This window comes from Ambystoma mexicanum, chromosome 3p, assembly GCF_040938575.1.
Source record: "Ambystoma mexicanum isolate Mex_15411 chromosome 3p, UKY_AmexF1_1, whole genome shotgun sequence".
Taxonomy (NCBI): Eukaryota; Metazoa; Chordata; class Amphibia; order Caudata; family Ambystomatidae; genus Ambystoma; species Ambystoma mexicanum.
The window spans coordinates 1255011859-1255037007 of record NC_090925.1 but is presented as its reverse complement, the minus strand read 5'-3'; the positions used below and the strand labels follow the sequence as shown (position 1 = coordinate 1255037007).

At 42.7% G+C, this 25149-nt stretch overlaps 1 protein-coding gene across 2 annotated transcripts in view; it reads right to left on the bottom strand.

Annotated features, from left to right (window-relative positions):
• The window catches only part of LOC138581420 (cytochrome P450 2D15-like), a 378802-nt gene that overhangs the window by 116672 nt on the left and 236981 nt on the right, over positions 1-25149 (bottom strand). For both annotated transcript variants that reach the window (XM_069652735.1, XM_069652736.1), the window contains one exon: positions 10531-10683. In XM_069652735.1, the coding sequence (XP_069508836.1) occupies positions 10531-10683 (153 nt within the window). The remainder of the gene's footprint in view (positions 1-10530; positions 10684-25149) is intronic.

Genomic DNA, 25149 nt, shown 5'->3' with positions numbered 1-25149 from the left:
ATTTTATCAATGATTTGCAGCAATCTCTAAGCCAGTGACGATGACCGGGAGCTCTACCTCTAGCAACACCAACTCACAAAGTGACATTCCAAAGTGTTTGGACCCATCATGGAGAATATGAAGGAGAGGAGTTACCTGGCCCCTTGTAAACTCTTGGAATAAGGGGAGACCAGGAACCTCAAATACAGAAAAACCTGCATCTAGGCTTCTTGACCAGCAAGCCAGACCTGTCAAAGGAGGTTCCCGTAACTGTCAAGACTTTGACCTAAGTAAGAGGAAATCCCACCTTCAATGGTTAGCCATGTGTAGCAGAATCAACATAGGAAGACCATAAAGGCAACCAGACCCAAAGGTAAAGGGCATATCAGATCACTGGTGATGACAGAAGTACCGAAGACATCTTCCACCTAGAGGAAGAAACAAGTACAGTAAAAGGAGGTCCCATACAACCCATGGTATCTGGAGTAAAAAGTGGACAACTAAGTGTGAGACATCCAAGCCGCCTTCCAAGTATTCTGGGTTGATGTGCAGACAACCTGTATGACCTTCCAAGATGGGATTCTTTTTAAGGACTGGGCTACGATAAAGAATGCCACTGACAGCAAATAGGGGAGGTATGCATGCTGCTCAGAAGACTTCCCGGCAATGATGCATCAAATCCAAAACAACTTGGATTGCACTGGCTGAATATAATGACCATTCAAAACATTAAAAAGATACTTACTTCGGAAGAGTTTAGGAACTCACTACCTACAAATCTCCAGAGGCCTATGCAACAATTCCACCAGCCAAGCCTGGAGATCATGAGTCTGTCACTCATTTTCAACATGTTCAGAAATGGAGACCAATAGGCCTTGAGACAGCAATAAAGAAGCCTCAGGTCCCCACCTTCTCGCTGGCACCCTGTGCCAATACATCCAATTCCTAGGCTCACCCAGTAACCTTCTAGTAGGCACAGCCTTCATCATAGCCCCTTGTTCCAAATTCTCTGCCCACCCAAACCCAAGAAGAAGACACCGCTTGCATTAGCCCATCCCCCTTCAAAATGCCACACACGCAGGTAGATGGGACACATCACAAAAGGCTGTCCAAAATCCCATCAGTTAGCCAGTGCACACATGCTGCTGCATGCCAGCTGAACCAGAGAATAAGGGAGAGACTTTGTGGCTACAACCAGAATACAAGAGAAAAGATATGTGCCCAGACTAAGGGATATGTTGGCCAAAGGAAAAAGGGAAGGGCAGTCTCATCTACCCCTTGGTCCTAGAGGCATAATAAGTCTTATGCCTGTTGTACCCAGGAAGTACACAGAACGTGGTACCAGCAGGCATCGTTTAGATGCCTGAGAAATTGGTGCCATTAACCTCAATCTAGGTTTTAAGGACCCAATGGATACAGCTGCATCACAATTATGGCTGTTTAATTAAGCTATTCACAATCCAATTCATTTAAAGGAAGACTACTATACTGGGCCCTCCATAGAAATATAAAAATAACAAATGTTATATATTCTCAACAACAATGGTCCAATAATGTCCTTATCTACTTTGACAGCCTTCTATCAAATCCCCTTATTAGAAACTACACAATAGGAATTTTGTGCAGAAATGTGCACCGTTTAACCAAAGGTAACCTATCTATCTGTAACAGTGGTAACTCCGTTGAGGTTATCAATTCTCAAAAAGAATATTTAGAAAAGACACTAACCTGATTGGATGCCAATGTGTTCAGAGCAGCAACAGCAGAAGAGAAGAATCACCCCGCAATCCCTGTTCCCCCTAGTACCGAACATAAAGGAATCAGTGAGGGGAAACACGGACCCCAGGGAAACCCTCTGGGGAAGAAAACCCTGAAGATCTTGAATCAGTCTTCTTGTAAGGACGTCAGGACTGGTGGTCTATCAGGATGGCCCTTCTCTAAGTGGCGAGTGGAAAGAGACCTACAGGACGAGAATAACAGGTAAGTATACGGAAAGCAGAATGAAGGGTAAATAGATGAGGAAAGTACGGAACTAACTTTGGAGATGACTGGAGTTAAATCCTTCGAATGGGTATTCCCGGGCAGTCGTAGGAGTGGTATTCCAAAGAAGAGGGTAACAACTGAAAAAAGGAGGATGATAAGTGTGGTTCTAAACAAAGAAAAGAAAGACCAAATGTAGGGATTGGACTTACTTCCGAAAATGCGGAGCTTCTGACTAGAGCGGAATATCAAATGGAGAGCCCTAATTGAAGAGAGGAGGGGATTCCCTGGACTGAACGAAGGAGAGGAAGTGATCAGGCCAAGACGGGATACAATTCTATAACAAAAAGGAGTGTTAGAGAGAAAAAGATAGTTGACTAGCTGTCGATAGAATAGGGTTTTAGGTTCTGAATCGGAGCGAACTTACGGAGCATCACATTCAGCAGAAGCGACGCGTTGAAGCGGAGTTCCAGGTTCCTTAAGAGGGATCAGATGACTGATCACGTGTTCCTGACGGCAACGTGAAGCAACTAGACTGCTGGCATAGGATTCTCTTGCTATATCGGAGTTTCCTCGAATCATAGCTCCACACAGGGACCAATGCCGCCTAAGCTGCCATCGGCGAAAAGGTGTAACACTATCCCTCCGGAACAAGTCCTTGAAACAATTAACCAAACCTTATTGTTAGATGAAATAGCCAATCATTATCACATTAAAATGAACACAACCATCATTAATATGGTGCCCCAGTACATTAAATAAATTACATTAGGATCCAGAGAGAACAAATGACACAATGATCACCTAAGAAAGATTTAAACTATTATTAGATCTCGAGAGAGAAAATGGAGTAAGTACCCCCACCCAGTGCTAACCTCTCATTGAAAGTTGCTGGTGGGATACAGACAAGCTATTGTCAAAATGAGGCAAGCCTTCTTGGAAAATCAAATTGAAATGGTGGGGTCAACTCCCTAAAAAATTTTCAAACTCAACACCAACTCTGCTCCCCAAAGACATGTATACCACCTTTGCTTGCGTGAGTGGTGCAACTATCTTCCATTAGCTTTTCAAGCTACAGCTGAAAATATGATTGACAGTAGAAAAGTCGACCCACAGCTTCTAACCACATGATGAGGAATAACCTGACAAAAAATACTGATTCCCCTGAATTCAACTTTCTCCTACCACCGGAGAATAAATGATCAATGTAAAAAAATTGTTCAATTTGGATACTTGTCACTCTACTGTGACGAAGCAGTGTGTTGCAACATTAGCTCCTATCATCACGAATTTTGTTAACAGATAATTGTCTGAATGATATATTCCTACGAATCGTAAAAGGACTTGGCATACTCAACTGCTTAAGAAGACGGTACTGGACCACTACAACACATGAAACTATAGCCCCATCTCCAACCGTCAGTTTCTTTTAAAAAATCCGGAATGAAGTAGCCACTACCCAACTCCATGAATATCTGGAGCAAAAACAACTAGGTAAGTACCAATTGGTATTTCGTCTCGGTAGAAGTACTGGGACAGCCATTATTGATGTAACAAACCAGCTCTTTAACATCATGGCCAGGTTTCTACAGCATTACTCATGCAATTATATCAGGCCCTGGACACTACCATACTTATCACTAGGCTGCAACAAATTGATACAATCTGAGAAAATGCCTCCAAATAGAACTGTCTGGGGCCCATTGTGACGGCCCACATTCAAAATTAAATTCTACTGACTCATGTGCATCGAATTTTGCTGTAGCAACACGTCCTTTAAGAAAACAATAGTTCTACGAGCGCCGCGGGTACTGGCCAAATTCCCACAATAACAGCTCTGCCAATCGTACTACCGAGAGACATCGAGGTCATGGTCCCTCCGATCCTTCCTCCTCCTTTTTTAGGAGACGTCAGACCAGACGAGGCCAAAAGAAAACCATGGCAAAAGAACAAATGAAATCACCACTAATCTCGAACATTTCATCAAGGCTATTATCAAAATCTCAAATTGATACACTAAGCCTGGGTATTTCCTTTATTCCTACTAATTCCACCACTTTATTTGAAGAAGAGATTCATTTATTTAAATTAATCTGTAAAATGGAATTGAAGATCTTTTTTGATAATCTGGGACAAACAGCTTCAGCAAAAGAACACGACTAAGATTTGGGAGAAGATAACACACTGACTATTAAACAGGCAGACAAAGGCGGTGCCCTTGTACTCATGGACACTAGCCTGTATAAAGCAAGCTGTCTAAAATATTTGGATGATAGACAAACATATCTTCCGTTGGACAATGACCCTACCAATAACATCCGTGATTTAATCAAACAAGTAGTGGAGAAAGCAAGTTCATCGGATTGGATCTCAGATAGAACAGAAGACTTTTTGATACAGAAATTTCAGTTATCCCAGTATTCTATGGACTACCTAAAATACACAAAAATATCAATGACCCTCCATTCAGACCAATTGTCGGCGGCACTAACACTATTTTCCAAACACTGGCAATATATCTAGACACGGCTTTACAACCTCTTGTACAGAAGATCCCCACCTATCTAAAAGACACGACACATTTTCTGCAAACGATTAGAGCATTGGACATCAATTTTTCCAACCCTCTGCTGTTTTCATCACATCACAGAGGTTGAAACAAGGGTAAGCGAAACAGAAGATACAGTTACCAAACATGGCCGTGACATCGCACACCTGCAGCAGGAATTTAACAAAGTTTGAAATAAATGCAATGATTTGGAATCCCGTTCTTGCCGCAATCACATTCGAATAATTGGGATCTGGCCTGTGAAGGTCAGATGGAACAATTTGTCGAGGGCCTGTTAATATCACCATTCGACTCATCCAGATTTTCAAAATACTTCCTGGTGGGGAGAGTGCACCGGGTCCTCGCTCCTGTCCCCAAACCAGGGGTTCCTCCCCGCACTACCCTAGCTAAACTCTTCTACAGGGATTGTGACAGGGACTTAATCCTACGCATGGCCAGAGAAAAAGGGGCTCTAAGATACGAATCTTTGGACATACACATATACCCAGACTTCTCTGCAAATGTGCTGACTAAGCGCAAGTCATATGATGCACTCTGGCAAATGCGGTCAGCAGATTGCTGGCATAAGGAGCTCCACCGGAATTATGCTAAATACCCCTGAAGCTATTAATAACGAAATTCATGGGTTTTATGAATCCCTATACTCGAAATCAGATGGCTGTTCAGCTTTAGAGCTGGAAACCTACTTAGACGAGATACCTCTGTTGGTGCTTCCAGCGGAGGCCAGACAGGTCATTAACCAACCTCTGACCACTGAGGAGATAGCTGACGCCATTATGTCGCTCCCCTCTGGCAAGACGCCTGGCCCTGCCGGACTGAGTATCGAATTCTATAAGGAGCTACATTCCACACTTGCTCCCAACTTGCTGCGAATATGGGAGGAGACTGTTCGGTATCATCTCACAACCCAACCCGAGTGCACAAGCAGTGGCGACCTCATTAGACGCTGAGAAGGCGTTTGACTCGGTCTCATGGCAGTTCCTGTTCACAGTGCTGCAGCGAATGGGACTGGGAGAATTCTTCATACAATGTGTCTGCTTGCTATATGTCTCCCCGGATGCCACGGTCCGCACAGGGACGACGCTCTCTCCGATGTCCCTGCTGGGACGCAGTACAAGACAGGACTGCCCGCTGTCCCCACTATTGTTTGCGCTTATTATAGTGCCCCTTGCATTTATCATGCGCCTCAAGCACACACATTGAGGCTTGCATATAGCTGGAACACCACAAATTATCTCACTTTATGCTGATGACTTGTTGTTGTATATTAGAAACCCAGCTACTAATCTAAACCCAATATTGGACGAAGCGCGCAAATTCGCTATCTACTCGGGATACCATATCAATGAAGCTAAATCAGAGCTATTTCCACTGAACGAAGCCACCATTGCTCCACCTGACCTAGCACATTTTAGATGGGTCCGAGATAAACTCAAGTATCTAGGCATAGTGGTCATGCGCCAACACCGCTCATTAATAACTGAAAACCAAATTATCTACAAACACTTGGAAGATAAACTGAACCTATGGGCTAGGCTTCCCATCTCAATATACAACACCTTTTAAAAATGATTGTGGTCCCTAAACTGGTATACTACTTTACCAATGTTCCAGCCTGGCCGGGCCGCGCGTTCTTCGATAAGCTGCGGTCGTTGGCAATAGAATTTGCCTGGGCTGCTGGAACCCCGCGGATGAAATGGGAGGCCATGTCAAGACTATATGAGCAAGGCAGGTTGCAAGCCCCGGACTTTGAGTTGTACTATGACTTTGACTTGTACTATGAAGTGGCACAGGCACAGTTTGCTGGATATTAGTATTCCCCACAATGCCGGCCATTGCATACGGATCTAGAGAAATACAGCGCCTCCCTGTCGAGCCTACGCACTATAGTCCTGGCCAGCCGGCACGCGGACACCTGTACGTTTGGTCTGGTACCCACAACGGTGAACTCATGGGCCAGAATATTCAAGAGACTGAACGCCACCAGACCCTGCGTCGGAGCGATCCCGCTCTGGTGCGGTCCGGGACTCCCCCGACATATGATAAGGACATCCGGAGAGGGTGGGACACAGATGGCACTCTAACATTGCATGATCTCTATCCAGAGGGCTCTTTTGTTACACACAGAGAATTCGCTGAAAAATTGGGCAATTCCCCTATTAAAAAACTACAATACCATAGAATTAGAGCAGCGGTCAGGCAGTGCTGGCTGTCGTTCTTGGCTGAACCTGATGAATGCGGTGTACTGGACATGGTAGTTACGGGTGGGAACCCCAAAGCGCTGGTGTCCAGACTATATAAGAAATGTCAAGATGCTCAGAACCAACCCCAGAGTGCTAGGTAAAAATGGGAGACAGACTTGGGCGGGTCATTGGACGATACTCAGTAGCTCCGGTGGTGTCGTTTGACCAAGGAGGTATCCCTCAATGCCAGGCACAGACTTATACAATTCAAGACACTTAACATGTTACATTACACCCCCACAAAAATTGCTAGATTCGCTCCCACGGCGTATAGCAGCTGCATTAAGTGCAATGCTGCAGTAGCTGATGCACATCGCATGTCCTGGAGTTGCCCGCGGGTAGCCCAGTTTTGGCAGGAGGTTGCAAACTGTTTGCATGAACTCACAAATGTATCCCCTTCATTGTCATTTCCGAAATACTTGATTTGTGATATAGGGAAGACATCTGTTAACCTTGTATATTACAGCAATGGAAATCGAAAGTGGCTCCGTACATTAAAATGTGGACTAAAGAAATTACTTATGCCAATGAGTGTGAGGAGGTTTATGTTTCCCTGGTCACTCGGCCTTTAGGCCTAAAGACATTTGCGAGCCTTTCAGGGAATACTTAAGGAGGCAGATGCCAACTCAGTAAACCTTTGCAGGAGCAAATATACAAAGGTACATCGCCCACTAAATGACTACATGTATGCTTATAATACCGCTTGACTGTTGTAAATGCCACAAAGATGCTACACTTTGTCTTTGAGGATGTATGTCCTGCACTGCACTAAATAAAGTTTTTTTTTTTTAAAGAAAGTAACCGCGATCCCAAAACAAAGTTGAATAAGTGAAAAGCAAAGTAAATGAACTCTTAATATGCCAAGAGGGCAAAGCATATGAACTTTGAAAGAGGCCAAGAGGGCAAAGTAAAGAGAATAAGAAACTAAAAGAGGCATTGGTGTTGCGAGATGAGGAAGATTGTTGATTGTTGAATTGTTTAAAGAGAGGTCAAAGTGGTCATGCAGAGCTCTATGTAAAATTCTCGCAATTTCTAAAGTCTTCGACAGTAAAAAGATATAAAGACAAAACATGGGGAAGGAAACCTTCACAAAGAGAAAGACAGGCTTGAGCCCGGTAGAGGGAAGCCTGTGTCGAACTGTGACAGAGTGAAAGTTAAGTGTGAAGGAAAGTGGGGAAGGGCACCCTCACAAAGAGAAAGACAGGCTCGAGCCCAGTGGAAGGAAGCCTGAACTGAACTGTTGTAAAGAGAAAAAGTGAATGTGAAAAGAGAGGCAGGCTTGAGCCCGGCAGAGGCATTGTGGGAAAGTAAAAGTCAATAGCAGAACTGTGTATTTATGACAAGGCGAACGGGGCCTAAGGAACTGATTGAACTGCCAAAAGCTTGAAGTCCAAGCCTGAACTGTTGACTAGTACCAGTAAGCCAAAGTGTGCAAGACTGATAGAACTGTGCCATCCACCTATCCTTTTTAAGAAACTCTCGAGACCCCTTTGTGCTGAAAGTGGGGAAGGGAGGTGTTACCTAAGCCATTCTGCATTTCTTTTCAGACACTATTTTTCTTTTAGTATTCCCTTAACACATTTGTCATTTGAAAAGGAGTGCAAGGTTTGGTTATTTTAGTATAGGCCTTTTTATTTTAACTAGACTGACTTGGACTTGTTTGTTATTTGTTTAATGGTCGATATTGCTCTCATTCTAGAGTTGGGGCCAGTTAGGAATTCTACCAACCCAACCACAATACCAAAAGAAAAGTTTTCGAAACTTGCATCTATTGTGTCTGTGTCTACTATTGATACCATGCCTTTCTTACACAGCATTCTTTTTTCTAATCCATGTATCATATTACTTACTGTATTGCTAATTAACAACGCAATCCTCTAAACATTTACAAATACACCTCCTATTAGAGCCTACTTCTTGCCTCTGGCAGAAAAGATGTGGTTGAAAGCAATACCATTCACACCCCAAAAGCAGAAGTATGTAAAACGTTGCTGCATATTTAGTGCCTGCAAGAAAAATATACGCATGTGATTTATAAAGTGCAAACCCCGCTGGGAAGCAAAGAATGGATGGTCGTTGTGCCCTGAATATACGTTTAACATTAGGACAAGCACAAGAGATCATTATCATTAGCGTTGGATAAACATATCAGCATCACAGTCCAAGCTCTTCCAGAATCCAGAAAAATACATCACCACCTTTCTGAAGGAAGCCCTATGGAAATGAACGCCGACAGATCTCCAACAACAGGCTTCTCTACACACACTTACCACAGATGCCCCTGCGTGGACACATAGACTAAGCTGAGTTAGCACATATGGGTTTTTCCAGAGATTTACTGGCATGACCTCATACACAGGCTAGCTTTTTACGCACAGCAGTCACAGACTCTCCCTCTCAGTGTCCCCCCAAAGTACTCCCAACCACACACTCACATTCAACACACTATCAACAATATTGAATGTCAGTCAACGGTAAACAAACTGCTTGCATTCTGGCCAGAGCTGGATTTGCAACTGTTAAAAAAGAGCTACAAAATGGCTGCTCAGTATTTGGGTGAGCACAGATAAGCACCAGACAAAAGGTTAAAGTATGAAGGAAGAAACCATGGACCCAAAAGTCACAAATAAGAAATAGAAAAGTGTACTTTTTCCACCAGGTGAGCGCTGATTGATAAGAAATGCGATATGAGGAAAAAGAAGAGGGTGCTGCAAATGATCACCCGAAGAAAGCTGAATACCAAAGTGTGAATATGGGGAATTGAGGCAATTGCTCTTGAAAGATAAAAGAAGAAATGAAGATGGTGCACCAACAGACGTTTATGTAGTATTTTTTAATGTATTTTTAGAATCAATGGCAGTTATTTTGTTGTAAAATAAATATATATGTAGATTGGATATAAAATGGAGAATGAAACATTACTTTTGTGATGCATATAGATAACATGTAGATTGGATATCTTTGGGAGAGGGAAAGATATATACGAAAACGGGCACAAGTTGATTAATAAATGGGTGTACCACATGCAGGGTTTTATTTTCAAGCATGCATTTGGGGATATTATCCAAGTGGGAAGGGTGTGTTTTTACCAGATTGGTCCTCCCAGCAAATCCCTACTACAGAACAATCCGGGTCCAGCCCTTACGAACTGAGAACCAGCAAACAACCACCATCAATGTCTACGCTTCCCATTAACTGCAGTATCTAAAAGTAGTTAATTGACTATGCATCTTAACTCCTTTATAACTGAGTACACAAAGGAACAATAATACATGTATCTTACTGTAAATTGCACAATAGAAGGTTTAGCCAATCATTAAAGTACATATGAGCACAATTTCCAACAGTGTCATAATGCAACACTTGTAAGGCACATGACATCACTATGAAGGCACCTCTTCTAGTCAATAAGTTGCCTAAGTAAACACAAAAATACCACCACACAGAGTACGCTGAAACAGAACTATATTGGGACTCAGTGATGGGTTGCCATGGCAACTGTTTACATTTCTTCATTTTAAATTGGGTTCATATTACATATTATGTAGAATACTGAAACAGCAACCATAAAACAACAAAGAACAGCACTAGTTCATCATTTCAAAAGTGCAGAATGTTTCCCTGAGTGGGATACATAGTTAATGTTAAAGGTATTTGTACCGTGCACCGTCACCACCGGAGTGGTCTCCAGGCGCTCTATGGAAACAAGTAAGAAAGGGACTGCTGTAAAAGATGAGACATTCTGTTATTCAGACTCACCTTCCTCACTTGTGAAGGCACTGCAGAGGCAGCTGGCCTCCTGGCTCACCCTCTCCTCCAGGGACTTCTTCCCAAGACCAAAATTCCTCAGGGTGGAGAGCGAGAACCGCCTTATGTCTTTCCAAGCTTGCCCGTACTTTGCCATTACTATGCCTGTAAGAGATGCAATGAGACGGTAAGAAACCTTTACTTGTATCATGAGACGTCACTGCAGAGTAACTAGGAGGCAGTCACAAGAGAGGCAGGAGGGTATACAATGTCAGACTCAGAATTGCAGGACACATTCTTTTAGGTCATGGATTACATTTACAAATTAGTTAATACCTAATGGTAGACGTTTGAGAAAATGGGAATTACACCTCTGCCCTCTTCACAGAACTGTGCCCACAATGATACCAATTTCTTACGTTGGAAGAAACATTTAAAGTGGAGTTTTGTGATGCACATTTGATGCTCCTTTGCATTATTGGCCTAAAATAAACGAGTCACAAGCGGTCCGTGAGCTGCAGGTGTGCACCCCTAAGAAGACTTTTAGCGCTGGGTGAGACAAGCATTGATTGTGCTCAAAATATACGCAGGTACTAAGAGGAAGGGACCAAGTTCACAAGGCTATTTCGTCATGAATTAATGGCACAGACGGTAGGTAACTCAACGCAACTATAAGACAGTTCAGACCTGACCAGGTACAAGCTCACATTATGGATGGCAGTGTATAGCCGATGATCATCTTCTTCATGGCCTATGTGAAGCAGAATTAACAGAGAATAATGAAGCGCGAGATGAAAAATACCCAAACCTAAAGATTGTAGGCGACTGGAAAACACTAACAACTTGCTTGTTACTTATCCATTGCTATTGCAAATTTGCAGTTTCCAAGAAATGTAACTTGATTTCTTTCTTAAAGGAATGGTTTGGTCAGAAATTTTTATCGGCCATGTGTTTTTAAGCGTAAATCGCTCGATATTAGAAAAATTTCCTATGGACCTTACCCGAGTTTTCGTCCATTAAACGCACGCGAAAACAGGCAGCAGGGCGCAGCCATTTTGTGATAATCCTATCACTTGCCCCATCGCCCTGGGTGACCTGCTTTTGCGGCACTAAATCATATCCCCCGCCCCTGAGCCTGACATTATCAAAACATTCATATTCCCTGCTCTCTCCGTGACGTTACTGTGTTGCATAGGCAAACGCGCCCAGTCGTCTTCTACGCGACTTCACACAGAACCTGGAAACCAACACAGATCAACTCACAACACAGCGCGCCACAATTCGGAATATGAAACTGTACTTTAAAATCAAACAGCAATATGGTACATTTGGTAAAGTACATTTTTTTGACATTAAATGTTTAGAGAATATTCAGCAATTGGCATATTAAATCGGAATGGAATTTTTTTTCTTTGCTCTCGATCCGCAAATCCTCTAAAGTTTATCGTGAGTCAAGCGCTGTTCCGTTATGGTACACAGGGTGTTGGTTTTCGTTAAAAGAAGCACTTTGGTCGCACGGTGAATCGCAAGGCTGTTCCATCAACTAGGCACTAGGCCAGCGTAAAGGTTGATATGTTGCTTCTAGCCACTAGTACTGCATAAGGGCATATGGGCCCTTGGCGATCATCCCATAAGATAGTCAATGTAGTGCAGTTTTTTACAAGAAGCTTCAGCTGGCGATTGAAGAAACCATCGGCCGGGGTCTGGAATAGGTGGCAGTCGCAGTACGGTAGGATGTACCTGTTTTGAAAACATAAAAATTGAAATTAGTCTCGCCAGCCAATCTTTATTACTATTATTCATTTTATTTATTAGGGCTGAGGTGAAACTATTTGCTTGCGAGGATAGTGCAATGGAGTATGTCCGGCTCTAAAAGCAATGCGAAAACTGACGAAAGAAATCGAGGTTAACACACAAAGTAATGATTTATTAACGTTGAACCACTGAGAAACGACTATTTGTCTACATGCGTGTCGAATGGGCAAATGCATGCCCATGTGCCCTTTAGAAAGAGGATCCAACAAATGTTTTACTTGCTCTTCATTGTAATATGCCACACAGAACGAACAAGTACAACTTAACCTGTCTTTAACTGAACGCTATTGTTATTATATTCCAGTATAAAATCGTCTAAGAGTTACTTACATTATATTTGCCATTTCCATTGTCTGAGTAATGCAGTCAGTAAAGCCCACTCTGTTTGTGCCAACGATTTTTCATATACTGAACTAACATGAAACTCAGTGTAGTTTCAGAATTTTCAGCCTTATCGTCTCTTACGTTATTGCACCCCACCTTCAAATGAAGTCCTTTCGGCATGGTCCCTGTCTCTCAAGGTCAAAAAACAATAGAACCTTATACTGCCAGTGCGAGTCGTGGGCCTCTTCAGCCCGCGAGCAAAAAATCAAAGCCGCTGACCTTCACTCTGCATGAGCATACATTCTTTCTTTGCAACATCCCGTGTAAAGCCATCTGTGAGAACTTGAATTTTCGACTCCATCTTTCTACTAGGCCTCAATGTGCTAATGCAACTGGCTTCTCTCCCATCTGCAACCCCTCGCTTGGCGCGTTCTAAGGCCCCCAATTTTGTCCTCGTTGTCCACGAGCTTTGCAACCCTAGAGAACCATAACTATGGAGACATTGACTTTTTGGGGGAAGGTCAGGAAAAGTATAAAGTACCCGAGGAGTTGAGTTGAAAGTAAGATTTATTGTTTGTTTGTTTTATTATTTCCAATGCGCAAGCCTCCCCTCAGTTAACAGTGCGCAGCATTTACATGAGATTGCGAAGCTTAGTTACAGAAACAAAAATATATACATACACATATTGACAAGGTCAGCGATATGAGGTGAATAGAGAGAGAAGTCAAAGATGACACCCAGGTTGTTCGCCACCCAGGATGGTGAAGGGAGGGGTTAGGGTTAGCATACTTTGTATGTACACTGTACAATAACATTATTTTCAAAAAGACAATCACATTACAATGATTTAAACCGGTATTTGTACTTCTCAACGAGCTCTGCTTTGGGTGGACATGGCACAGTGGCAATGATTGGTGGCAATGCATCAGTGCTCTGCACAGAATCGCTCAAAATTCCATGTCTGTGCTTCTCTAGTACATTAACAATAAGGCCTTTAACAAAGTTGAACTCCATTTCCTCATATACTGGTTTCACCACCCATTTCTTACTTCTTTTTGCAAAGGCCGTAGTGTAGCAAAGCATCCCTACATTTCCCATAGTCCTAGATTGTTCACGGCACACATTCTCGTTATGGGCCAAGACTGCTAGTAGAGTCCTATGTTTCATGCCCTGTCTGCCGAAATGCAATCGCTTTGGCCTGTACTTTAGGCACATATTGTGGAACACCTCCGAACCTCCTGTGTGACAGAATTCTGTCAGTCCCCTCAAATCTCTTGATAGAGTTTTATCAAAAACAATCTTCTCAATGGCTTTGTGTGTAGGTGAAGATGGAATCAAACACTTCTTCTTCTGTGCCTCCTCTGGGGACAAAGGGCCATGTTCACATTGGTGGAAATGTTGGTTTTCTGTCCAGCGGTGAACGTTGGTACAGTGGTGCATCAGTGACCGCCATTTTTCAAGTAGGATTTCCACTGACCCTTCACAAGATTTGGAGCTCCACCAAAGATGGTTGCTGATAGACTGGGACCATTGTGAAATACTTTCCAAACCATTTTTTTTCCCTGCAGCCGGGATATTCTTATTGATTGATTTAGCAAGATGCCATACGTCAAATTGATGTTTAATATGTGGGAACTGCTCTCTCATTGTCTTGGCTATTGAAACGTGTCTGTCCGTGGCTATGAGGTCGATGTGCATTCTCCTCGATTGTAGATATTCCAATGATTTTATAAATCCTAGTTTCTCCATGGCCACTGAGGATTTACATTGGGACACCTGCACGACCACCGAACTCACAATTTTCTTACTATCCATGTCCTGAAAGTGGTAGGTGCACTGTCCATCGCCGGCTAGCCTGAATCGTTTGCCTTCGAATGTACTTTCTAGAGACAATTGTTCAATTTTCCAAGCATCACTAATTGGAATTTCTAGTACTGCGTTTTAGAAATGAAATGGAGTCCCACAAACTGAAAGAAAGGCTCTAACTTTCTAAAACTGGACCCACTAAAAAGTGAGGCAGCTGCACACAGTAGATTGCCTGCTGGCAGTTTCCCCAGCATCGGTTGTGCAGACCATGAGAACATATGATGTAATGTACAGGCGGCATGTATTTTTACGTTACTGCCTTGTGTTTGACGAGTCACATGAATCAATGTCTTCCCACATACTTCCCCTCTAACAGAATGCCCACATTTCAGCATACTTATAATATCCATCAAACAACTGTCGAATACTATGTATTTGCCCTCTTTCATTAGACTGTCATCCTGCATCACAGTTGTTTCGGACTGCATCGTTGCGGACATATCACCAGAATTGAAACTAATATCGCTGATATCAGGTTCTGATGCGTCGGTGAATAGTGCTGGTTCATTCTCTGTCATTTCAACATCTGTTACTTGAACATTGATGGGAGAACACAACAATGTTGACAGCTTTTTGGGTGGCATTTTTTTTTGCTGGTGTAGATTGTGTGAATTGATCTGCGACTACTTCAGAGCTATCTTCAATACATCCAGTATCATCTTCTTGTGGTGGTGCAGTCGCACTGTAGCAATGGTCCAATAAAACTTTACTGGATTCTCCGGACACATTCAATTCATGTTCTGGCCATTGGACATGAGCATCTCGAGTCTGAACACACCGCGCCTGAATTAATACTTCCTCCATTGTGTAAATGGTCTGGCAAGAAACATCTCTCATTTGCTTCACTGTCTGTGTATGTATAGTCCGTACACCCACGGGTAACTAGAGGACAGATTGGAAAAGGGATGTTCAGTTTAAACACAAGATAAAGTATAGTACAATTGACATAAAAAAACATAATATAGTCCCCAGCACAAAACGATTTCTAAAAATATGACCTGTTTGTAACTAACCTTATTTTTGTTTCTTGTCTTTGCAACTTTCTTGACTCGAACTCCAACATTTGCACACTGTTGTTCCGATTAGTTTCCGCATGTCTTCCCTTCCTCTTGCGCTGCAACAACTATATTTTCTGGATCCGCATAGACAGCACGGAATGACGCTCCATCGACTCCCAGAAACATAGTACTTTCATTAATATGTATCACAATACTGAAAACATAAAACACACGTGAGGACGACCACACAGGTACATCTCAATAGCTAAACACAAATTAAACATTGTGTAGAACAATCAAACGACAAGTATTCGAGCTCTGATGATCTAGTTCGATGGAACTGTCAGTATCCATACCTCTGGCTCCGCATAGACTGCCATGAATGATTTTATTGGAGAGGGCGCCTCAGCAACTCCCTGAAACACAGTACTTTCATTAGTATGGTTTTCAATATTGTAAACATAACACACACTTGGTGTCGACGGCACAGGTACATATAAAGAGATAACCACAAATGATGCATTGTCTAAAAGAATCAATGGATATCTAAATATGATCCGATTTAATCGACTTATTTCTCCGATTTCTTTACATCTGCATCATCTACAAGGATGTTGTGATTGTAGAGGAAGCTCCGTCGTCTCCCTGAAACACAGTACTTTCATTAGTATGGTTTTCAATATTGTAAACATAACACACACTTGGTGTCGACGGCACAGGTACATATAAAGAGATAACCACAAATGATGCATTGTCTAAAAGAATCAATGGATATCTAAATATGATCCGATTTAATCGACTTATTTCTCCGATTTCTTTACATCTGCATCATCTACAAGGGATGTTGTGATTGTAGAGGAAGCTCCGTCGTCTCCCTGACACACAGTACTTGCGTTAATAAGGAAGAAAGTATAGCAAATGGAATCACGTTATATGATCACGCTCGATGGAGCTGTCAGTATCCATACCTCGTGCTGCTGAAGAATATCTATGGATGTTGTAAATGTAGTGCGCACTTCCGAAAGCTGTTGCGCCGATTTGTATACGCATGGTCCCGCTTCCACTTCCCCTGGAATTACTTGATTGTCAGGCTCCGCATCAAGTGCAGGGGTTGACGCTCCATCTACTGCCTGAAACATAATACTTGCATTAGTAAGGATTACAATATTGAAAACATAACACACACTTGGGGTCGACCGCACAGGTACATATCAATGGCTAACCACGAATGAAACATTGTGTAGAACAATCGAACAACAAGTATTCCAGCTCTGATGATCTAGTTCGATGGAGCTGTCAGTATCCATACCTCGTGCTGCTGAAGAATATCTATGGATGTTGTCAATGTGGTGGACGCTTCAGCATCTCCCTGAAAGACAGTACTTGCATTAGTATGGATAACACTAATTATAACTGAAAACAAACACCAGGGGACGACAACTAAGGTGTATATCAATTGGAAAGCACTAACCAAACATTCAGTAAAATAATTACATGATACATAAAAACTATTACTTGACATGCATAAAACAAGTCTGTAGCGGAATAGCTAAGTAAGATTACCTGATACGTGCTAGAAGTGGTTGATAACTGCGGGCACGTCACAGATGTAGAATGTTCTTGCTTCAGATTCAGTGGATAGTCAAGCAGTTGTAAAGGTAAATTATTGTTTGATAATGAAATGTCAATATTAAAAATTGCCATGTAAGCCGACAGAATACTTGAGAATAATGCTATTGAAAATGCGCAATATAGCACAGTTCCCTGTGCCCATAAATAGATTTCCTTTGGGGGTTATAAAATCGAAAAATAATTTATTGATAAATGTCATTATTCAAAAAGCTATACACTCATATCAATATCAAAAGTATTACAAGGGACACAACACCTAAAATATCAATGAATCCATTCGGCTACCTACACACTACCGCAAGGCCTAAAGCTAAATCCGGACACTTGACTCACCAGTGGCGGAATGTGGACGAATAGAGTGTGAATAACGTTTGCGAGCAATTTTCGTGTCATTCGCTGTTTATTCTTCTTTGTTACCCAAGATGTGGCGTACAAGTTCGAGGAAAAGTGCCGGCTGCAGATGCGATATCGATCACCCCTCTTGTCCTCAAAGACTTGTTGGACTCTACTTTCAAGCTCATCCAGTGGATATCGCAATGTCTGACCCATTCTCTTATTCGATCAACAGTTTTAGGGAATACATGCATTGTAGTGTCTTCAAATTTAGCATGGGTCTTCGAAGGGCAACCGCTAATCGAACAGGCAGGCATTGTTGAAAATTCTGAAAAGTAAATATCAAGATTATTATAAAACCTTGATGAATAAAAATGTCATAAAAAAGTAAATGAACCATATCATGTTCAATGCAAGGTTTGTTTTGGTCGCCGGAACTATACCAGTTCATCAAGTGCGGCTTAGTATTTGCATTACTTTCACAAATTAAAAAATGATGTAACTAAACTCTGAACATGTGACTCGTCCCTTGGATGTACTGTCTTGCACGAGAAGGAAACATGCTTACATTATAGACAGGACCCATGAAGGATGCAATTCGATGACAATTTACACAGATGAAAATAAATAGATCTATTGATAGCATAACAATTGAAACTCAAGTTAATAGCAATGAGACCAATGAACATAGCACTATTGAGTACTCTACTCGCAAATAGATAGAAATTAAAAAAATGACCGAAATATGACTGTGATACATGGCCTTACCTTGACCAACAAACAGTTAGATTCAGCAAGCCCAGTAGTTTGTGGCAGGAGAACAGGTAGATGGCCACAGCTCGCACAAGTTCACAGATAGCACGACGACGAGCAGATTAGCATTGATCTCAGTGGTTCTCAGGTAGCACGTTCAGGAGTTGACTTGCAAAGCACAAAGATGTTCTCATGAGACATATCAAGTGGATTATAAAGTATTAGAAACAGGGGTGTGTTTGTGAATGAATGACGTGTATATGTCGTGGTATTATGTGGTTTGCCGGGGGGCGGCCAGGGTGAGGGGGTGGATCCTGGCCGGAGACACAGGGTCTGAGGAGGCCATGTGAGCGATGGCCCCTGGGCGTGGGATACCTTTTGAAGTTTACATGCTGTTTGGCACCTTGGCCGTTTGCGCCCCTGACAGCCCCCCATGGCAGCCCGCATCAACTGGCGCGAACCACCTTTGATAGAGGGGGGTGGGATGGATGGGCCTGGGGCGTGCAGATAAGGCACAGGAAGACTGCGGAATGGAGACACACTTATGTGAATTGCAGGGGGGCGGCCAGCGTCAGGGGATGCCTGCCTGGAGACACGGGGTCTGAGGAGGCCATGTGAGCGATGGCCCCTGGGCGTGGGATACCTTTTGAAGTGTACATGCTGTTTGGCACCATAGCCGTTTGCGCCCCTGACAGCACACCATGGCAGCGCTCATCCCCGGGTGCGAACTGCCTTTGATAGGGGTGTGGGGGGATGTGGATGGGCCGGTGGGCGTGCAGGCAAGGCACAGGAAGACTCTTGAATGGAGACACACTTGATTCATTTAAAAAATCGAAACAATCGTTGTTAAAATATATCTGGTGTTTTATTTTGTTTCTTATTTTGATGGCACAAAAATACAAAACTTTACACATTGTACAGGTCAGGTTGCAGCACAGCGAGGGAAAATCCCCTGTACTGACCGCTGTCACTGGGGAAAGTTTGTCTTATGGCAGCAACGGCACAGGCGGGTATTACTCTTCGAACGCGGTGTCCAAGCCTCCCGTGAAGCCACCATGTAAAGGAACGATAGGCCACCAGCCTGTACCACCTGTGAAAAAGAATGATCCAAACTGTTTTTAAATGACCAAGATAAGTTTATTAAACCTTTGTTGTCAATGACAATTCTTGTAACTAGTGGCATTCTGCTCAGACAAATGCTATCTAGACACTGCACACTATTGAACGACTTTCATGCGTTACAATGAAATGTAGATGTAATTTTGAATATAGGAGACGACCATGAAATAGTAGCATCACAACCAGAGTATACTTACTCGTTACTCGGATTACGAGGACGAACAGTTGCGCGAAGTTCGTGCATAAGCACCATCATTATCATTAACACGGACCGTGTAAGGCAGGCTGCTCTGAAGTCTGGCAGCTCGGTGATGCATTGCGGCCGTGGCTCGCCTTCCGAAATGTAGGCCACGCATCCCGAGTTTTCACAGCAGCAGCAGTTCTCGTCCTCGGTTGGCATTAGCTTGCACCGATTGCATGTGCACCAGGTGGAAACACCGTCCATGCGACTAGGTCCAGTGTCTTCATCCGTTGATTCGTCCTGCCAACTGCCGTCCGAAGCCCCATGGTTTTTGCATGTTTCCCTTTCCAGTAGTTCCACCTCGGTATACTCGCGCTCGTACATGTAGGGCATTATTGTAGCCATTGTGCGGTAAACAAACTAAAATAATTTATAGCAATGGTACAGGTGTTCACACAGGCTACAAGCGGCGAAGGTAGCTGACCAGAGCACAGAAACGAGTCACAGAATACTCAAAGTAACACAGAAAGAGGAATGGAATCAAAAAGCTGCTGCTGTGTGTTGTCAAACGGTCTGTTTATACTTATTGAGTAAAGAGGCGTCCTGCCATTTCCATGGCGACACGTCATTAGCTGAAGCGCAGCGAATGTTGACACGAGACGTGCTATGGTGTTGTGAAATGGGCGGTACGCATCTGCTGATGACAGGCTCAGGGGCGGGGGATATGATTTAGTGCCGCAAAAGCAGGTCACCCAGGGCGATGGGGCAAGTGATAGGATTATCACAAAATGGCTGCGCCCTGCAGCCTGTTTTCGCGTGCGTTTAATGGACGAAAACTCGGGTAAGGTCCATAGGGAATTTTTCTAATATCGAGCGACTTAGGCTTTAAAACACATGGCCGACCCGTAGGGCCAATAAAAATTTCTGACCGAACCATTCCTTTAAGTGACTGTTCATTGTGGCAGTGAAATACCTGTGAATTTGCTTGTACTAGCACGTGTACCCAGAGAGGCTTGTGACAGGTGGTGGGAAACGAGAGTTGGGTGTTACCTTCAATAGATCACTTGCTATAATGGCCTCCCCAGTGCACACATCAGGTGTTAAATCAGGAGTGAAAAGATCAAGAGCAGCACATCTCTGCCTAACTCTTGCTTGTTTGGGTGCTGACATGTTGTTTTAAATGTGTCCAAATGTGTGTCAACCACCTCCCCAACTCTCTGCTGCTCCCTCCTAGTATAGACTGATTAGCTTGCCTCTCCCACAAGCTTTCCTCTGGTATTTCCAGCTCCTCCTGTCCTTTCTCTAAGGTGTTAACTGATGGCATTTGTCACTTTCAATCACTTCAAGAGACGGACAATTAGTGACATGTGACCCGCCGACTCCCCAACTCTCTGCTGCTCCCTCCTAGTATAATCTGATGAGCTTGCCTCTCCCACAAGCTTTCCTCTGGGATTTCCAGCTTCTCCTGCCTTTTCTCTAAGGTGTTAACTGATGGCATGTGTCACTTCCACTCGCTTCGAGAGACAGACACTGAGTGACATGTGACCCGCCGACTCCCCAAATCTCTGCTGTTCCTTTACAACAAAATCAGAGGAGTGTGACTCTTCCAAAACCTACCCTCAGGGATTTGTGGCTATTCCCTCCCGTCCTCCCAGGTGTCTCCCAATAGCATGTTTCCTAATTGCTACACAGTAAAAAAAATAACCCTGCAAAAATGAAGAATACTGAAAATGAAGAGGTAAAATTAAGTTTTAATAAAAAAAACAAAGGTAAAGACAAAGATCGTAAAAATATGCCGTACTTAATATTTAGTAATAAAATTGTAAAACAGATAAAAATAAAAAGCAATAAACTCCTATGTAGGATCAGTGTGGTTTAGAGCAGGTGAGGAAGGCGGAGGTGAGTTGGAATATGCATGAGGGAACGGGGATCTGCCCCATTTTGGAAGTGTACCTTCAAGGCAGGAAATAGGTAAGTGCAAAACATAGGGTGAAAGGTTTAGCTGGTGGGGGTATCCCTGTTACTGCTAAATTGATTTAAACAAATTAAAAAACACATTTATTACAAATACATATATTTGCAAAGAATTAGGTTTTGAATAAAAACAAGTTAAAATATACATTTAGTTATATGTACTTTATTTAAAGTGCCTTTATTTTTGCTGTTTACATTACTTTCAATGTACAATTTGATATTTTTACTGCTGCATTTTAAGTCCCGGGTATTATTCCCGAGATATTAGAACATCGAACTGTCTCATCCACTTGCTTCAACAGACCAACACTGACTAGTGCCTCACCCACCTCACTAGTGCCTCACCCATCAGGCTAGATTGACACTATTACAAGCTGCCCTCAGGGCTTTCAGACACCTCCCTCTCCTCCTCGCAGATGTTTGCCGGGGTATGTGTCTTGTCCACCTACTTCAAGAGAAAGGCACTGAGATTTGTGACCAGTCTGCCCGAATCAGACAAACCTGTGGGTGGACCCTGATTGTCAAGGGGGGAATGTCCAACTCGGATGTATTTGGGGTGTTGTTAACAATCAGTTGTGTTTGAACATTGTCAGGAATCCCATGTATCTCAAAGATTGTGAACAGGCCTTTCAAGAAACTCAAGTATTGCTTGAGGACAAGCAGAAAGAGGTGGCCATTATTCCCGTATATTCAAGTAATTTTTTCCCTATCCTTGTAGGCAAGGAAAGGACAGAGTTTTGATAGACCTCATGCATTTGTTAAAATGCATTTGTTAAAATAAACTATATCCTTCAGCAACAAGGCCTGTTTGTTAATCCCATGGTTCTGGCATGGATTACTCCCCTCTGTATTTTAACAGACAATTTAGGACATCACAGTGTTCATCTAGAAAAAGGGACCTGGAAATGAATAGTAATAAGTGATGAATTCTTTAGAGCTTATTTAGCAAACCATGTCATTGGCAAGTTTCCAGCCATTTGTTTCATATAAGAATAGTAAAGAACATGTGGCCATTTCAACCAATGCAGAGTGGATAGTTACATAAAAATCTAAATGTCATTGGATACAGAAGAGATTGCTTGCAAAATACTGTAACAGTGTTACAAGTTAGGGATGATTGTTTACATCAAACAGTTACCCAACAACAAAGGGAAGCAGGACTCAGGGAAATATACACTCTTCAACCGTACTTGTCCACCCAACTGTAGTAGTTTGTTTGTTTGTTTGTTTATTTATTTGGTATGGCACGCCAAACCCATTAGGTAGCCGGGCGCAGTAGAGGTCAAGACAACTTAAGCTTGGTTACATAATGTGTACAAAGAAGCATATAATATATAAGACAGTTTGAAAATAGGCTGCCAGGATGGTTACAGTGGCATACAGAAGGAAGCGAGTTAAGAGACATGCAGCAGAGACAGGAGTGCAAGGTACCGAGAAGGTAAGCTAACAGTCATTCGTTCGTAGCCATTTAATTACATTGAGTCTAAATTTAGGATATGGTTGTTCCTTTCTGAGGTCGTACGGTAGTGCATTCCAAGTTTGTGCTGCAATAACTTGGAAGTTGCCAGAAAAGGGGCTGCTTTAAGACTTCCTTGAATTCTAACAAATGGTCGAGCTGCAAATACAAAAGGCAGAAGCCTGTACCTCAGAAAATGAAAAACAGCGACTGCTTCAAATATTCATGGACTTCAATGAGGTCTTTGAATGTGGACTCACTAAAACACAGACCACAACTATAAACACGGTACAAATTTGGGTATTCTCAAACATAATGGTCCGTGGTAGTTGTGAGTTGACCTCATAGTACTTAACTAGAGGGTCCACTTTCAATGTAGTCTCTTCCCTATGCCTATTAAGGTGTGCCCCAAATGCAAGGATCAAAAATGTCCTTTGTTTTAGACCCACCTAATGGATTTTGAGGAATGCTAATTTTTAAAGATCGCCAATGTAAACTTACTTTTACATTTCTGAATTTACAGTACTTATTGGCCTGTACGGCTTCATAAATAGTCGTGAGTGGTCAATGCCTTTTGCCAAGGAAAGAGGTACTGAAACCTATTTGAAGGTTGTCCTCTTGAAAAGTAAAATCATGGACTTACACACAGCTGAGATTCTGCTGTTCCAGCTGCAAGTTGCAAGGAAAATAATCTCCTTACAGGAGGCCCAGTGGTCTACAACAAATGTACTCTTCTTAGGTTGTGAAGCCACTGCTGATAGACCGAACCCAATCAAGAAAAAAGTTGTACCTAAGTTGAAGTTGAGAAAGACAACTACTAAAAAGGAATTGAGAAGTGTGTTGGGGCTTACCAATTATAGCTGAAAATTCTTACAAAGGTATTCGGAAATGTCTTGGCATCTTCTCTGGCCTTACTAAGATTGTACTTTGCTTGTGGATGAACCTTCTGATGAGAAGCGAGTAGATGGTCTAAGGCTGGTACCTGAGAGCCAGAAGGTAGACTGACGGCAATCCATGTAGGGTGAAACCAGCCAGCTACACTTACCATGCATCAAGAGAGCTACTTCTGGAGGCCTAGGCTTCTCCTATATTGCACCACAACTCTGGAACTCTCTCCCTGCCACCCTTAGAGCTGAAACATCCATCTCTGCCTTCCGCAATAACCTCAAGTCCACATTCCTCAATTAGTACCACGACTGCCTCCTCTACCCATGCCACGTATATTGTAATATAATCAGAAATGTAATATAACTATTGTAACTTTGTATATATATTGCACATGACTATGTAACTAAGCCTGTACTGTAACAAGTGCCACGATGTCCTCGGACTGATGTGCGCTATATAAATGTTAATAAAACAAAAAACTAAACAAACCAAGGTCACAAAAGAAGGGACTCATACCGATCGTGGAGTTGGAGTAACGAAACACCTAAAATACTGTTTGAGGATTCGGTTAACACGTTCTGTATGCCCATTAGACTATGGGTGGTGTCCTGATGAGCGATTTCTGTGTATTTCCATCTTCCGACAGAGTTCAGACCAGAATTTAGACGTGTATAGTGTCCCGTTGTCGGCGATGATCTGTTCCGGTAAGCCGTGTAGACAAACTATTTCATTGAGGAATTCATGACTTATCAAAGAAGCCGAAGGGTGTAAAAAGAGCCATCTTTGTAAACGTATCCACGGTTACCATAATGACCGGTTTACCGACTGAAAGGGGAACGTCGACGCTGAAATATGTAGATATTATCTAGCAAGGTTTAGAGGGTGGCACAAGTTATAAGAGTTTACCCATGGGCTGTTGTCTGGGAATCTTTGTCTGAGCACACAGTGGAAAAAAGTGACATATTGATTAACATCCTTGTAGACACTGGGCCATGAGAATTGGCATGACAAGGCTTCATAGGTACTTGTCACTCCTTGATGTCCACTAATTGTAGAGTCATGAAACAAAGATAGAAGGCGTGAGCGGAGCAGTATCAAGGAAATGTAGAGCTGGTAATGCCTGAACAATAACCTGTGTTTGTACTTAACAGTCCATTTGTCACAAAAAACATGGGTTGGTGGGCTAATATGATATGATATGATATGGCATTTGTAACGCGCCTATACACAAGTGTTTCAAGGCGCGACGAGGCAAGGGAGGGGGGAACAAAGGGAAGATAGACACTGATCG